General features: G+C 42.6%; 1 protein-coding gene across 1 annotated transcript; it reads right to left on the bottom strand.

Annotated features, from left to right (window-relative positions):
- Positions 1–85: 85 nt before the first annotated feature.
- Positions 86–16,015, bottom strand: TOX4 (TOX high mobility group box family member 4). The gene is made up of 9 exons (XM_025439451.3): positions 15,925–16,015; positions 15,715–15,783; positions 7,878–8,120; positions 6,789–7,049; positions 6,207–6,437; positions 3,876–3,956; positions 2,591–3,334; positions 1,653–1,816; positions 86–815 (listed from the first exon to the last, which is right to left on the bottom strand). Exons 1-9 carry the CDS (start codon positions 15,928–15,930, stop codon positions 755–757), a joined length of 1,860 nt encoding a protein of 619 aa, XP_025295236.1. The 5' UTR covers positions 15,931–16,015; the 3' UTR covers positions 86–754.
- Between the last annotated feature and the right edge of the window lie 11 nt (positions 16,016–16,026).

Genomic DNA, 16,026 nt, shown 5'->3' with positions numbered 1-16,026 from the left:
ACAGAAAGCCTACATATTATGTAAGTGAAAACACCTCTAGCCTATTTTTTTAAGAGAGATTTCATTAAACACAAGTGAACACAACTTCTTTAGACTTTGGTAAAACTTCTTATATTAAGGATATAGACTTCTGCCCCTTACACTCATAAAATGTGGTAACTGCAAGGAGGATGGTCATGGACTACAGAAATAACATTATTTGTAAAGAGAAATAAATAAACTCCTAGGTGATGGTATTTTCCCTATAGTCCAGTGTGCCTACTTTGTTGAAAACTTTAGTTCTCAAAGCAATGTAGAGGTGTGATAGCAATCATTCCTGTTTAAGAGGTAACCTTTAATGCAACCTTTTATACCCTTTAAAATGGATGCACAGTGTTTTATCCTAGGCTCAAAGCTGAGTCTTCTCCCATCATTTTAATAACTGTTGAGGCATGTCCTAGGACAATTATATTGCATTTCCTCAGCCCCCACCAGTACCACCCCTATGTTCTGCTTGTCCATATTCCCTTCACCTTTCCTCTGCTATGCTCATTGGTATCTCTGCTTGTACTTGAAAGTAAAAAGCAGTTCCAGGTTACAGCAAACTCCCCGGCCTTGCTCCACACTGGCCCCTGATGAAGAGACTGAAAGAGGAGAAGCACAAAGACTGTCATGGGTTGAGATCAGGGACTACCAGAAGCTCAGCTTGTTTTAAAAAGAGGCTCTTAGACATTCCCAGCAGATAAATCTTCACTGGCTTGGAGAACAGGAAGGACTACTTCACAAACACCACTGTGTTTGAATTTCTAGAAGCCACCCAGGCCAAGAAGACATCCCTAAGAGAGAAGAGAGATACATATAAATTTAGAATTACAGCCTAGATATAGTCTTTTAAACTCTCTCAAATAGCTTCATTAAGATAAAATGATATCACCCAATAGGAATATAAGGACAGTGAGCCTAGAAAGTTTAGGCTGTCCTAATTTACTGAAGACGATTTGACTAAGTACCAATACTTGTTTCATAGATAAAGGTAAATCCCAGGAAAACTGGGGAGATGGGCAAAATCTTCAGAACTTCTCTTGCCCCTACCATCCACCCCTACTCCTGCCATACCTGGCACCTTATTGTGCTACTTAGCACTTGGCATAATGGTCCTCCTCAAGTTTTTTATTTTTATTTTTTTTATTAATTCATGAGAAACACAGAAAATCAGAGACACAGGCAGAGGGAGGAAAAGCAGGCTCCATGCCCGATGTGGGACTCTGGGATCATGCCCTGAGCCAAAGGCAGATGCTCCATCACTGAGCCACCCAGGTGTCCCCCTCCTCAAATTCTAATTCCGAGTGGTTGGATTTCTGCTAAGGAAAGAAGCTAAGCTAATATCTGTAATCTAACAACTTAAAGTGTTATAATTTTTTACAAGAGCATATGTAACTGAATATAATGTAACCAAAAAGCAGAAACTGCTAATTATATCACCTGTCTATGTGGCAAATGTAAGCTCTTCTTAAGCAGGGGACCTTTTCTAGTAGCCTCCATAATCAGACATATATATAAAAATCTAGTCTACCTAAGGTCGGGTGATGCTGATTATATGCTCAGGTTTGCCATGTTTTCCAACAGTTAACTTAGCAATACCTGAATTATAAGAAGGCAAACTGTAAACTCACCTGCAGTGCTTCACCACACATTCATTGCTGCAGTACTCATTGTCCCAGTCCTTACTCACAACCGGAGGGTTCTCACAGCCGGACCTCACACATCGAGGCTGGGGTGAGAGGGTCACAGGAGACCCACTCACCAATTCAACATCCATTTGAGAAGGAGATTCAACCTATGAGAGGGAGAGAGCACCAAAAATGAATCAGATTGCTACTTACTTAACTAGCCGGCTGATCAAATTAACTCTGGGAGTCAACGGAGCACCAGGTATTACAATCCTTCACATATGGGGGTAGAGTTATAAAAGAGGAGTGCTTGGTCTCCCTTTCTATATGCAGCTTTAAAATTTTGCCAAGCAGACTGACATCAAGTCTTCCAACTGGCGGAATGCTGGCCACATGCCAGTACTCTTTAATTTTTAATTGTGGACCTAGAGTCTCCAAACAGACCCATAGATGTATTTTTTTTTAATGACTACCGGTGATGTACAAATTAAAACTAGGGTAACTGGCATCTGTTTATGTCTCTTTGAAAAGATTCAATGATATAAACCAATTTTTTTCTAGCCATCCATCCTCTGCTTAAAACATTAAGCCAAGCAGCGGAAACATAGAAATGCAAGATCTTAAATCCACAGTTTTGGAGATTTAAGTTCTTCCACTGGATAGACACCTCTGAAAAATAACACTATGCTTAGACGATATTCTCTCTCAGAGAACTGCAGTATGACTTCTGCTTAGTTAAGGTCTGGCACAGAATATCCTCCTTAATGTTTCTCACCAAAAACACTACATACTATCATGCGTACAAGTCACAGTCGCAGGGAAGTCCTAGGAGAATTCCTGATTGCCAGACATTAAATGCTAGTAGCAACCTCCACTTTTATTGGGGCAACCAAAATAATTCTTTCTCCTGATCTGGAGAAAGACTTGAAAAACAGGCTCACCTCAGGAACTACATCTGTGATCATCTCACAGATCGTCTCAGGAGAGGTTTCCTCTACTGTGTGGGCCTCAGGGCTGTTGTTCACAGGCCGCTCAGGACTACTTTCCACAGTTGGTGGGACTAAGGTTGTCTGCATTTTCAGAGTGGGTGGAGGTACAATTTTGATCTGCAGAGGAGGTGGCTGTTGCTGTAAATTGATTCGGACTTTCTGAGGTGGAGGCTGTTGCATGGCCTGAAGTGGGGGAGGCTGCTGAAGGATGGTCACTTGCTGCTGAGTGGGGGGCTGAGGCATCTGTTGCAGTGGAGGGGGTTGTAGTCGAGGTGGAGGCAGTTGCATAGAAGCAGCTGCCGCTGCCGCTGCCTGCAACACTGAGCGAGTGACAATTTGGGCTTGCTGACTGGGCTGGATGGTGGCTGTACTGGTTTGGCCTAGTTGGATCCCCCGGGAGGTCACCACTGTGGCTGGGATAACAGTAACCATCCCTCCTTGAGACATAGTAATAGAAGAGGGTAACATCTGTTTGGTAATAATCAACTTGGTGATATTGGGCTGACCTCCGGCCCCAGAAGATGCCTGGTTTGCCACATACGAGGAAAGAGTGGAGTTAACAACAATGGAAGGGGACAGGGCAGGGGGCTCTGTTGTGGCTGGTGCTGGAGATGCTGGGTCAACAGTAGCCATAGGAGGTGGAGAAGGCGTCTGTGACGGTGGCACTGGATCCAATTCTACTGTTTCCACAGTGGCCTAAGAGACCAAAAAAACAAAAAAAAAACAAAAAACAAAAAACAAAACACCCACCAAGTCATTGGGAAATTTACTCTCCTCCCCAGAACACATTCACTACACTAATCACCTCCCAAGAAAAGATCTAAGAGCTGTGGGAGTAAATAATGGAGTAACTGTAAATAATGGAGATAAACTCAGATTGTGGCAAAATTTATGATGGAAACAACAGGAAACGTATTATACTTTTAAGCTTTTAATATTACATAGTATTAATAAGTCCCACAAATTTGGGGTGGTATTTACTTCTTATAACTGCTAATAATCAGCTCCAAAAATATTTTTACTGGTTTATTTTTTTTAAAGATTAGTTGACAAAGAGAAAGAGCACGCGTGTGTGAGCATGAGCTGGGGGAGTGGGAGAAGCAGGCTCCCCACTGAGCAGGGAGCCCCATGTAGGGCTCGATCCCAGGAACATGCAATCATGACCTGGGCTGAAGGCAGGTGCTTAACTAACAGCCACCCAGGCACCTCTTTTTATTGGCTTAAACAACCCTCTTACCTGACACTCTTGATTGTCTTTATATGCAGCCAGAGCCTTCAGATACTCTTTCTTGGCAGCTTCAGTTTTCCTCTTATACACCTATCGGAAAAGGAGAGACTGTTTAAAAAGTCCCCATGTCCCTAGAAAAGACAAATTCTATGTTATTTATCAACGAATGACAATTCAGTTAAATATTGCCAACTCTTTTTAGCAAAAACCGTTCTGGAGGGATCCCTGGGTGGCGCAGCGGTTTAGCGCCTGCCTTTGGCCCAGGGCGCAATCCTGGAGACCTGGGATCGAATCCCACGTCGCGCTCCCAGTGCATGGAGCCTGCTTCTCCCTCTGCCTATGTCTCTGCCTCTCTCTCTCTCTCTGTGTGATTATCATAAATAAATAAATACATACATACATACAAACAGTTCTGGAAGCTGATAACCAAGACAACCTCTATGGCAGACTTTGCAAGTGACCATGCATCTAAAAGTCAATCAAGAAATCTTGCCAGAACAACTACACTTTTTTCCCCCCTAAAGTCAAAGTTTCAGAACGCCTGGGTGGCTCAGCGGTTGGGCGTCTGCCTTGAGCTCGGGGCATGATCCTGGAGTCCTGGGTAGCCTGCTTCTCCCTCTGCCTGTGTCTCTCAGGAATAAATGGATAAAATCTTAAAAAAAAAAAAGTCAAGTTTTCTTTTAAGATCTTATTTATTCATGAGAGACACAGAAAGAGGCAGAGACACAGGCAGAGGGAGAAGCAGGCTCCCCTGCAGGGAGCCTGATGTGGGATTTGATCCTAGGACCCTGGGGTCACGCCCTGGGCCGAAGGCAGGCGCTCCATTACTGAGCCACCTAGACCCCCAACAACAACACTTCTAAAGCTAACACAAACTCATGCCCACTTTTTGTAACTAAAAAAATTTTGGATCCAAACATTGTATAAGATCAACAGTCTGCTCAGCCTGGGATTGTGTCTAATGGGTACACTCCCCCTTAAGGAATTTGGCAAATTATTTGCAACATATGATGGCCACAAGAACTCCCATCTTGCATACTTTTCCCATCAAGGGCTGAAACCTATTTCCCCTTACTCAGAATCTGGGATAGCTCTACAAATTGCTTTGACCCTAAGAAAGTGACAGAGAGACCTTGCTCTAAGTCTGCCATACTATAAAGAAATCAGTCTAGCCTTTTGAAGGAGAAGCCAAGTGAATGAGCAGGAATCTAAACCAAATGTCAGACAGGAGAGCAAGATCACCTCCGTCAGCCATACCAGCAGTCACCTGACTACCACCACAAGAATGAGCCCAGGCAACATGAAGAAAACCATCTAACCAATTTACATTATCATGAGAAATAATAAACTGCCACTATTTAAAGCTATTAAATTTGTGGTTTGTTGAGCAGCAATAGTAATTCCTAGAAGTTAATAAATTTCAGCCTTTGTTTCAAATATTAAATAGCATGGGGCATGTGGGTGGCTCAGTCTCTTGGGCGTCTGCCTTAGGCTCAGGTTGTGATCCTGTGATCAAGCCCCTGCATCAGGCTTTCCGTTCAGCAGGGAATCTGCTTTTCCCTTTGCCTCTCACCCCACTTGTGTGCACTCCCTCTCAAATAAATAAAATCTTTAAAAAGAAGTATTAAGTAGCAGACTCACTTTGACACAAGATCTGGGGCAAATGACAGGACAATGATAATTCTAGCCATCTTCAATATTAACTGTATCATATATTTACACATATAATTGTACACATATTTACATCATAATTTTCACGTATTTTGAGAGCGAGAGGGGAATGGAGCGGGGAGGGGATGCAGAGAGAAAGAGAATCTTAGGCTCCACACCCAGTGCAGAGCCCAATGTGGGGCTGAATCTCACAACCCTAAGATCATGCACAACCTGAGCTGAAACCAAGATTCGGATGCTTAGCCAACAAAGCCATTCAGGGGCCTCTACTTTTTAAAATCTATATTAAATTTAGAGAAATTAACTATAGTTTTTAAATTTATATTAGGCCAATGAGAAAACCATGAACTAAATAAAACTCTAAGTTCAAGTTTAGGCTAGTGGATTTTAGAGATGCAATTTACCAAGGAATGGCCTAATTTTACAGATGGGGAAAAAATGGAGTTTAGTTAAATTAGATTCAGTGTTTTTATAAAAATTAGTAATTTTAGATTTGCATTCTGGATTCAGTGGATGGCTGCAACTTCTAAGACAGAATGATCTGTGAATGCTACTAACAAAGAGTTGATATTAAATAACTTAAAAAGTTAAAAGAAAACTTAGTTTATCCCCCTACTTAAGAATTTCTAGGACATTCACTACCCACTAGTCTCTCCATGTTTTGTTCACCTGTTTTTGCTCCTCTCCAAGACTATCCCACATGGAGGCCACAATTTTTGAAACCTCCCCAAAAGTGGCATTGGGATTCTGTCCCTTGATGGCAGCCTGTGTATCACGAAAGAATAAAGCATATGCTGAAACTGGCTTCTGGGGTTCATTAGGATCTTTCTTTTTTCTCTTCTTTGGGGCCTTCTGCTTTTTTCCTGCTTCCACCACAACGGTCTTCTGGCTGGGAACTTGCTGCAGGGGAGAAAAGAGAGAATTACAAAAGGGAAGAGGGAAGTATCATGTCTGTAGAACTGTAAAAAAAGGACTTTTATATGGGGGGAACTAACTAGGCACATGGATGGAATTTTCAGAAATGCTAAAAAGAGGCAATAGGATTAAGACATTAGTAAAGTATGTGAGGACCAATTAGAGTGGGGATTGGGAAAAGCATTATAAACTGGAGACTGAGAGGCAGGACCCCATACCCAGAAAAGAGCAGAGGAGATGGCAGGGCAGGAGCAAATACTACTGAGTAGGCTCTGTATGCCAAGAGTTTTATCCCAGAATATCATGGCAGATTTATTTTGGCAGGGAATGCCTCACCCTCCGGAAATCCTCAACACCATCCTCATGAAGTGAACTAGTAGGTGAAGGGGTGGTTGAAAGACGATCCTCAGGTGACTGGGCAGGTGGCAGGATGGTGCCACCCCCTAAGCTCAAACCAAGTTGAGAACTCAGTTCTGACTGATCAATGGTGGTCAACTGGCTATGCCCCATCAAGCCAGATGTCATGTCTGCCATTGGTACATCAATTGTAACAGGTGGGTTGGCACTATACTGAGTTCCTATAGAATGGTCCAAGTCCTGAGAGAAGCAGAAGGACTAATTAAACACTAAATATAAAAAACACCACTCTTTCCCCCCACTGAATTCAGGACAGTTTATAAACCCTTGCTTACCCAGACTGTATCATCTTTTAAAAGACTAAACATCAAATAATTATATATAAAATATATTAAACTTTTTAATAAAGTACAGAAATTTAATTAAAATCACTTCTTTGTACTAAAAGCCTGTTCCAAAATCATGAAAAATAACCGGAGAAGTCTTAATTTTGGACAAGTTAAAGAACAAATAAGTTATTCCGTAATCTGGAGGTAGTGATTACACATAGGGTAAAGAAAAACTTCCTCCCTGTACTCTCTATAATAATGGTTTTAAAAGTTGCAACACGATCAAGAGTGGATAAAGCCAATGTTAGAGATGTTTGGCATCAAATATAGTGTGAAGATGTGTTGATAAGGTGTGCTGGAAACCCAATACACTGATGTGTAACACAGACTACTCCACAATCAATACATTTGGTTCGGATGGTTTTGAATAAAGAATATGCCAGCTATCACACTCACATTTTAATCCTAGGATGTGAAGCCAATAGCAGAAGGGAAAAAAACACACCAACCTCCCCCCCGCCCATCACAATCATTTTCATATCAGGGTCAACACTGATTTTTAAATCATTTTCAAGTTTTGACTCAATTTTCCTTCAGGGGAAATTAAATCTTTGCTGGTGAGCCTTTAACCACAGGATGAGAACCAAGTAATATCCAAGTGTGGTAGCAGGGAGAGTTGCCCGTGTCTGCCCAGCACCGTGCCCACAGCCTGGGAGGCCTGATAACGTCTTGCCCTTACCATGGTCAAGCCCCCACTCAGGAGCCCCCCGCCCTGCTCCATCAAGCCATGGGTCATGCCCACAGGCATGTCCAATGTCTGGACCCCATACTGGGCTGAAAAGCTGCCATCCTGGGAGGAGGAGGGGTCTGCTAGGTCATCAAAGTGGCCGACCACATCCGAGACAGCCAGCGAGGGGTCAGAATCCAAGGAGATAGGTGGGATTTCAAATTCCTCATCTCCCAAGCTCGGAGTATGGAATGTCTGTAGGGGGAGAAAAGGAAAGACAATTAGTGGAAAGAGGACCGGCATACCGCCAAGTCAAGAACAGCTGGGCACTGCTTTCTTAGTGCACCTTTTTCCAGCCTGCGTCCTATTTTTGTTATCAATTTCTTAGGACCTATTTAATTTTACAAATAAACCTCTCTTCTTCCTCACAGCCTTGGTCATAAGGCAAATACAAGGCTGCCAAAATCAATCACAGTTTCCAGTTTTTAAAATCTGCCTTTATCTCAGTTGTCCTATCATGCTTACTGTTCTAATGAGTGACTCTTTCAGCACTGTTGGTAAGGACCCACGTCTTAATGTAAATTGTTTTGCCTATGGTGATCAAAAACTCCCAAAAGATTCTAATAGCAGTTACTCGAACTATTAGACCACAGAAATTCATTGTCAACCAGATAATTATACTTTGTTTTTAGGTTCCTTTGAAGCAAATCCTAAAAGGTACTGTCATGAGAATGATATCCTCCTCTAAAATATCTACACTTAAGAGTTCCATCTTAGAAATCATAACAAGTAATATTCTCAAAAAGAAAAAAAAAAAAGAAATCATAACAAGTACTATTCTCATTCGTACAGCATTCTTGGAAAACCCAACAATGCCAAGGTAAGTCTAATACTGAGGAGAAAAACCTAGAGCCAACAGGCAAACTGGTTCTCTAACATTCCTAGTCTTGCTCTGACAGAGCCTTTCTGCAAGAGGAGGAGAAAAGGGCTACTCCAGCTGGCTATAAACCTCAATTCCTTCCTCTGAACTCAACTATAGTAATACATAGTCTTTCTATACTGAGTGGGTCTACTCTTCAGAGACCCAGAACAGACCAATGTCTGAACTAAGATACATTAAATGCTACAGTTCCTTCTTGACACTAAAAAACTGAAATGCCAACATTATAAATACTTGCAAGAGACTTTGGTGTCAGAGAGGTCTGGGTTCAGGTTCCAGCTTTGCCACTTACTATATGACTCGGAAGGGGTTTTCCTCATCTATAAAATAAGAGCTGTAATGGCAATCTACTTATATTATTATAATTAATGAAATTCAGTAACAAAACCTCATCACATTATTTCATATCTATAGTTGTTTAAGAACTATAAACCACTGCTATTAATGATGATATTGTAATTATTAACTTGTGACCTGCTTTTTTTTTTTATTCTATGATTTTATCTATTTATTAATTCGGCTCAGAGAGAGAGAGAGAGAGAGAGAGAGAGAGACAGACCAAGCAGAGGAGAAGGAGAAGCAGGCTCTCTGCTCAGCAGGGAGCCCAATGCCAGGCTTGATCCCAGGACCCAGGGATCACAACCCAAGCTGAAGGCAGACACCCAACTGACTGAACCACCCAGGTGCCCCAATCTGCTAATTAGTTATAGAGAATTGGAATTTTGGAAACTTTAAATGCAATTAACCTATCACATGGAATAGTAAATATCAACTCATTCAGATCAAATTGAATAGGTATCCATGCTTCTTTCCCATGATTAAATGATGCATTTTATTATTTTTAAAGATTTTATTTATTTATTCATGAGAGACAGACCGGGGTGGGGGGGGGGGGGCCACAGGCACACGCACAGGGAGAAGCAGGCTCCATGCAGGGAGCCTGATGTGGGACTAGATTCTGGGTCTCCAGGATGGCGCCCTGGGCTGAAAGCGGCGCTAAACTGCTGAGCCACCCAGGCTGCCCTAAACGATGCATTTTAAAGAGTTCCTCAGAAAGGGCCTCATTAATATCACCGTTTTAATTTTATTTCTTAAGTTTTATTTATTTAAGTAATCTCTACACTCAATGTGGGGCTTGAACTCAAGACCCTGAGTCAAGACTCGCTCGCTCTTCTGCTCTTCCGATTGAGCCAGCCAGGTGCCCCACAATTTTTATTTTAATGAAGACATTGCAGGAGGGATCCCCGGGTGGCTCAGCGGTTTAGCGCCTGCCTTCAGCCCAGGGTGTGATCCTGGAGTCCCTGGATAAATCCCGCATCCAGCTCCCAGCATGGAGCCCGCTTCTCCCTCTGCTTGTGTCTCTCTGCCTCTCTCTGTGTCTCTCATGAGTAAATCAACAAAATCTTAAAAAAAAAAAAAAAAGAAAAGACATTGCTGGAAAGAATATTTCCATCTAGTAGAAACTAGGGTGAAAAAAGTATGTCTGTGAAATGCCTAATCTCTCTTTATCACATTAGCAAACTGAAAAATGTTTCCTAGAAGACAAAAAGATGGATACAGCTTCATTTCTACATTTTCTTCCTCCAAGATCCTTACTATTTTACTTAATATAATAAAAATTTGGTAGTTGTCTGAGATGTAAGATGAGAGTGGCACAAGGAACATAGCAAGCAGTTCTTGATGGGAAAATAAAAATCTCCCCAAGAACTGAACTTTTTCTCAGTACACAGTTTATAATTCTTGTTATTGTGTGAAAAAGTTCTGAACTTCAGGTCCATGACTCTCTCTGAAATTTCAGTTTAGGTTTATGTGAGATTTTTCAAGAAGAGAGTACAAAGATTTCTTTTTTTTTTTTTTTAATTTTTATTTATTTATGATAGTCACACAGAGAGAAAGAGAGAGGCAGAGACACAGGCAGAGGGAGAAGCAGGCTCCATGCACCCGGAGCCCAACGTGGGATTCGATCCCAGGTCTCCAGGATCGCGCCCTGGGCCAAAGGCAGGCGCTAAACCGCTGCGCCACCCAGGGATCCCAAAGATTTCTACCAAATTGTCATACGAGCAAAGTTATGGGAAAAAGGATCAGGGGAAACATTTACTGTACTGAGATTAATAGCTGTATGACAGTAGTAGTATTTATTCCTGAGAGACACAGAGAGAGGCAGAGACACAGGCAGAGGGAGAAGCAGGCTCCCTGCGGGGAGCCCGACGTGGGACATGATCCCGGGTTTCCAGGATCACGCCCTGAGCTGAAGGCAGATGCTCAACTGCTGAGCCACCCAAGCGTCCCACTAGTTTTCAATTTTTTTTTTTTTTAACAAGATACAGATTGATCTGAGAAAGCAAAAGATGTCTATCCTTTTCTGCTTAACAGAACAAATAAAAAGGCAACTCTGCCAAGGTATGAAAATGATACTATTCGTTAAAGAGAACTTGAAAAAGTAAAATTTCATATCTGAAACAAGAGACCAGTGTTCTGAAAAGGACTACCCCTCATAAACCATCTGGAGGGCTCTCATGGACTACACTAAAAGAACAGACAAGCGGAGATCCCATTGTATCAAATAAACAAGGCATTCTTTGTATGCACCACCCCCTGGAATGTGGAAACAGCTTTGTCATTCAGTATCCACAGCTTTAATGTTGTTGTTGTTTTTTTTTTTTTTGGGGGGGGGGTTGATTTGCTTATTTGTTTCTTCCTGAAGTAAAAAAAGTAAATAGTGGGGATCCCTGGGTGGCGCAGCGGTTTGGCGCCTGCCTTTGGCCCAGGGCGCGATCCTGGAGACCTGGGATCGAATCCCATGTCGGGCTCCCGGTGCATGGAGCCTGCTTCTCCCTCTGCCTGTGTCTCTGCCTCTCTCTCTCTCTCTCTGTGACTATCATAAATAAGTAAAAATTAAAAAATAAAAAATAAAAAATAAAAAAAGTAAATAGAAATTATCAAGAATACAGAGGCGTAAAACCACGGGCTAGAATAACACCAGAGATTCACTCTAAATCTCTTTTACTACCATAAATGATCTATAACATTATGGGGAAAAACCAATAATGAAAAGCTAGTTATTTTATTTTAGTGGATCTACTACATTACTAGGGCATACTCTATCACATATAAAACATAGATAAAATTGTAGGAAATATTCAGGTAAAAATAAATGATTTCAACCCAGAAGGAGAAAACAGGAACATGATGGAGCTACCGTCTCAGCTTTCTTTTCCTTCTCTCTTAAATTTATGGGCTTTTTTGAGGGAGGAAACGATTTGGGAATTACAGTTATAAACAAAAGTATTCAGCTCTGGATGTTCAGAGAACCAAAAAATAAAAAATATGATTTTCCTCTCTTTTCCTATTTCCCCATGCCAAAACATACAACCCAGTATTTCTTTAAATAGTGTAGATTACTCATTTTTATTCATTTATTTAAATTTATTTATTTATTTATTTATTTATTTATTTATTATTTATGATGGTCACAGAGAGAGAGAGAGAGAGAGGCAGAGACACAGGCAGAGGGAGAAGCAGGCTCCATGCACCGGGAGCCCGATGTGGGATTCGATCCCGGGTCTCCAGGATCGCGCCCTGGGCCAAAGGCAGGCGCCAAACCGCTGCGCCACCCAGGGATCCCTAGATTACTCATTTTTAAGAAATTTACCGGGATCCCTGGGTGGCGCAGCGGTTTGGCGCCTGCCTTTGGCCCAGGGCGCGATCCTGGAGACCCGGGATCGAATCCCACATCGGGCTTCCGATGCATGGAGCCTGCTTCTCTCTCTGTGTCTCTGCCCCTCTCTCTCTCTCTCTGTGACTATCATGAATACATAAATAAAATCAAAAAAAAAAAAAAAGAAATTTACCTTAATCCAATACGTATTTACTCATAGTACATCGGTACGATGGATCATTGAGATGATTCATGGTTCTTAAAAAATGCTATAGTAGTGAAAATTTTAACTATACAGCCTGAAATAAATAAATGGTTCTAATATCGTAAGTACTTTTCCTAATTAAAAATAGGTATCTTTGGGGGATCCCTGGGTGGCTCAGTGGTTGAGCATCTGCCTTCAGCCCAGGGTGTGATCCTGGAGTCCCAGGTTCAAGTCCCACATCAGGCTCCCTGCATGAAGCCTGCTTCTCCCTCTGCCTGTGTCTCTGCTTCTGTGTGTGTCTCTTGTGAATAAATAAAATCTTAAAAAAAAAAAAAAAGGTATCTTTGCATTATTTCCCAAAAAGTGCTCAAAGCACAGTATCATTGTAGAAGAGGCAACCTGAATGAGGGAAACAGAAAGATTAATAAACTCTCTTCAGATAGCAGAACTTTCCTGTCTCTAGCAATGCTATAATATAATAGATGCTACACCTTCCTCTCTGGATACTTATTCCTTAGAAATCTTTAGTATCGTTTATTTTATTTAGGTAAAATTAAGTATGCAGATGTAAGGTATGTAACTCAAAGAATCTTTATATATGTAAATATCCAATTAATCATCATCCAGATCAAAGATATGGAACATTTCTATCACTGTAAAAGATTTTTTCATACTCTTCCCCAATCAATACTCTCTCCTTTTCACAACAGGCACTATTATTCTGATTTCAATTACCATAGTTTCACATTGTCCGTTCCTAATATTCATTAAAAACATGAACTTATTATAGTGGCTATTCTTTTATTTCAGGCTTTTTACTAAACACCATATATTTTTGAGATCACTTGAGGTACATTTAGTAGTTGATGTCCTTTTTTATTGCTGTGTAGTGTCCCTTTCTAGAAATGTACCAGTTTATACACATCTAGGTTGTTTCCAGTACTTAGCTATTACGTGTAAAGTTGCTATGTACAGTTTCTGGTGAATTTCTCATTTCTTTCATCAAGGAGTGTAACTGAGGGGTCATAGGGTAGGTATATGTTCATCTTTAGCAGAAATTGCCAGTTATCCAAAGTGACTGAATCAGTTTACACTTTCATCAGCAATGATTAAGAGTTATCTACATCCTGGGCACCCTGGGTGGCTCAGTTGGTTAAGCATCTGCCTTTGGTTCAGGTCATGATTCTGGGGCCCTGGGATCAAGCCCCACATCTGGCTCCCTGCTCAGCCAGGAGTCTACTTCTTCCCCTCCCTCAAGCCCTGCCCCTGCCCCCATGCTCTCACTCTCTCTTTGATGAATAAATAAGAAATCTTAAAAAAAAAAAAGTTATGTATAGCCTTGCAAAATCTTGTAATTGTCAGTGTTTTTAATTCTAACCATTCTAGTGGGTATACAGTCGTGCTTGTTATAATTTTAAGTGCCACTTCCCTGATGAATGATGACACTCTTTCATATGGCTAATATCAATTTGGAAACCCTCTTTTGTGAAGTGTGTGGTCAAATATTTTTGCCCATTTTTGAATTAGATTCTTTTACTCTATGTAAGTATTTGATATATCCTGAATGTGTCAGATATGTGTATTAAAATATCTTCTCCCAGTCTGTGATATACCTAGTTAACTTCTTAATGATGTCTTTTGATGAAAAAGAGTTCCTAACTTCAATGAAGTCCAATTTTTCAAAAAATTTTTATGGTTAGTATTTTTGGGGCAAAATATAATACAAAAAAATATCTTTTTTCTTGCAAAAAAACTCTAAATATCACTGTTTCTAAAAGAAAAATGTAAAAACATCACCTTTAACTTAGTTCTAAGTTATATTAGGGGTGGTTCACAATAAGACCAGATACAACAAAAACCACAAGCCAACTGAAATAAAAGTCCAAAAAAAAAAAGGGGGGGGGGGAGGGAAAGTGAAGCTGTAATGAGAAGAACTGTTAGCAATGACAAAGACCTAAGCTAAAAAAAAAAAAAAAAAAAAAAGAAGACACTGAAATTTAGTCGTGAGCTTTTTGGCAAAATAATTTTGTTTTCTTAATTTAAGTCACAAAAACAAAACCAAAGGATAGAGGCCTGTGCGAAATTCACCACACTCTAGATTTAAACCTGATTCAGAAGAAATTGGCAACGATGCACTTTCACGGGGAATCGGGCCCACAGAAGACTTAACAACCCTCCAAATAACGAAACTAAAACCATGGAGATGTCACTTTACAAGAAACTGGCAAAACGCGACTGGAAAGCATCACAGAGGTTTCGTTTTGTGTCATTTCTAAATCCCTTGTTCACTGGAGTTTACACTTTGCCCTCCGTAAGAGGACAACAGTAACCGGTGAATGGCAGGCAGCAAAGGATCAGACTGGCACCTGTCCCCTTTTCAGTCTAATTCTCATCCCTGAAAATATTAAGGGGTCACACAGGGTAAGCCCGATTCAACAGCAACTAAAATTCTTAGGACAACAAAACAAAACAAAACAAAACAAAAACAAACAACAACAACAACAAAACCCGATGCAAGTGGTTCACATTACTTTGGGGGGAAAAAGTACGGAGGATCTCAAAAAAAAAAAAGCAACAACCCCCCCAAAACCCTAAAACCCCAAAAAGCTCAAGACCAAGGGACTGACTTCTGCCTGCTCCCCATCTCTGCGTTGCCCCGCCCCGGCGGGCGTCCCCGTCGCGGGGTCCGAGGCGAGGCTTCCGCGCGCCTCGTAGAGCGCCCGCCACCACCGCCACCTCCCCTTCCAGCGCCGCCTGGCCGCCGCCCAAGGCGAGGCCCTGCCGGGACGCCGAGCCCCACGCGCGCCCCCACGCCCCGCGCGGCTGTGGGCAGCTGCCGCCTCCCCTCCCGCCACCGGCAGAACAAGCCCTGCGGACAGACGTCGCGACCCCCGACCCTGGACCGCAACCGGGAGCGGGTCCGGCCGACGGCTCCCGCGGCACCGCGCTGGCCCCGCGCGCGGGCGGAAATGCTCCCGGCCATGACCCCAGGTCGGGGTCGCCCTCCCCCGCCCCCCCCCCCGCAGCGTCGGCAGCCCGTGCTCACCTCGGCCCCCGACAGGAAGGGGTGCGAGGGCCCAGTGATCGTCAGGTAATTGTCATTTCCTCCGGGAAACTGGAAACCAAAAGACAGCCGCGGGGCTAGGTTAGGCGGGGCGGGCGGTCAGCGGGGAGCGAGGCTTCTGCCCCCGCCCCCGCGCCCCTCCCCGCCTTCGCTCCCACCCGGCCGGCCGCGCTCCGCCACCCAGGCCCCTACCTCCATCTTCACACAACGACTACCTCCGTCTCAGCCCCCTCATCGACCCCCCGCCCCCGCCTCCTGCCTTGCGTCACTTCCGCCAGGCGGCGCGTCGCTGTC

The sequence above is a fragment of the Canis lupus genome, chromosome 15 (genome assembly GCF_003254725.2).
Source record: "Canis lupus dingo isolate Sandy chromosome 15, ASM325472v2, whole genome shotgun sequence".
NCBI classification, from domain to species: Eukaryota; Metazoa; Chordata; class Mammalia; order Carnivora; family Canidae; genus Canis; species Canis lupus.
Note: the sequence above shows the minus strand (reverse complement) of the source record. Positions and strands in the feature narration are given on the sequence as shown.

Excerpts from the sequence above, each read along its gene's own strand:
- TOX4 (XM_025439451.3), bottom strand. Across the intron at positions 6,438-6,788 it reads GTGTTGAGGATTTCCGGAGG|CAAGTTCCCAGCCAGAAGAC; the intron begins GTGAGGCATTCC and ends TCTCCCCTGCAG. Across the intron at positions 1,817-2,590 it reads TCACAGATGTAGTTCCTGAG|GTTGAATCTCCTTCTCAAAT; the intron begins GTGAGCCTGTTT and ends TCCCTCTCATAG.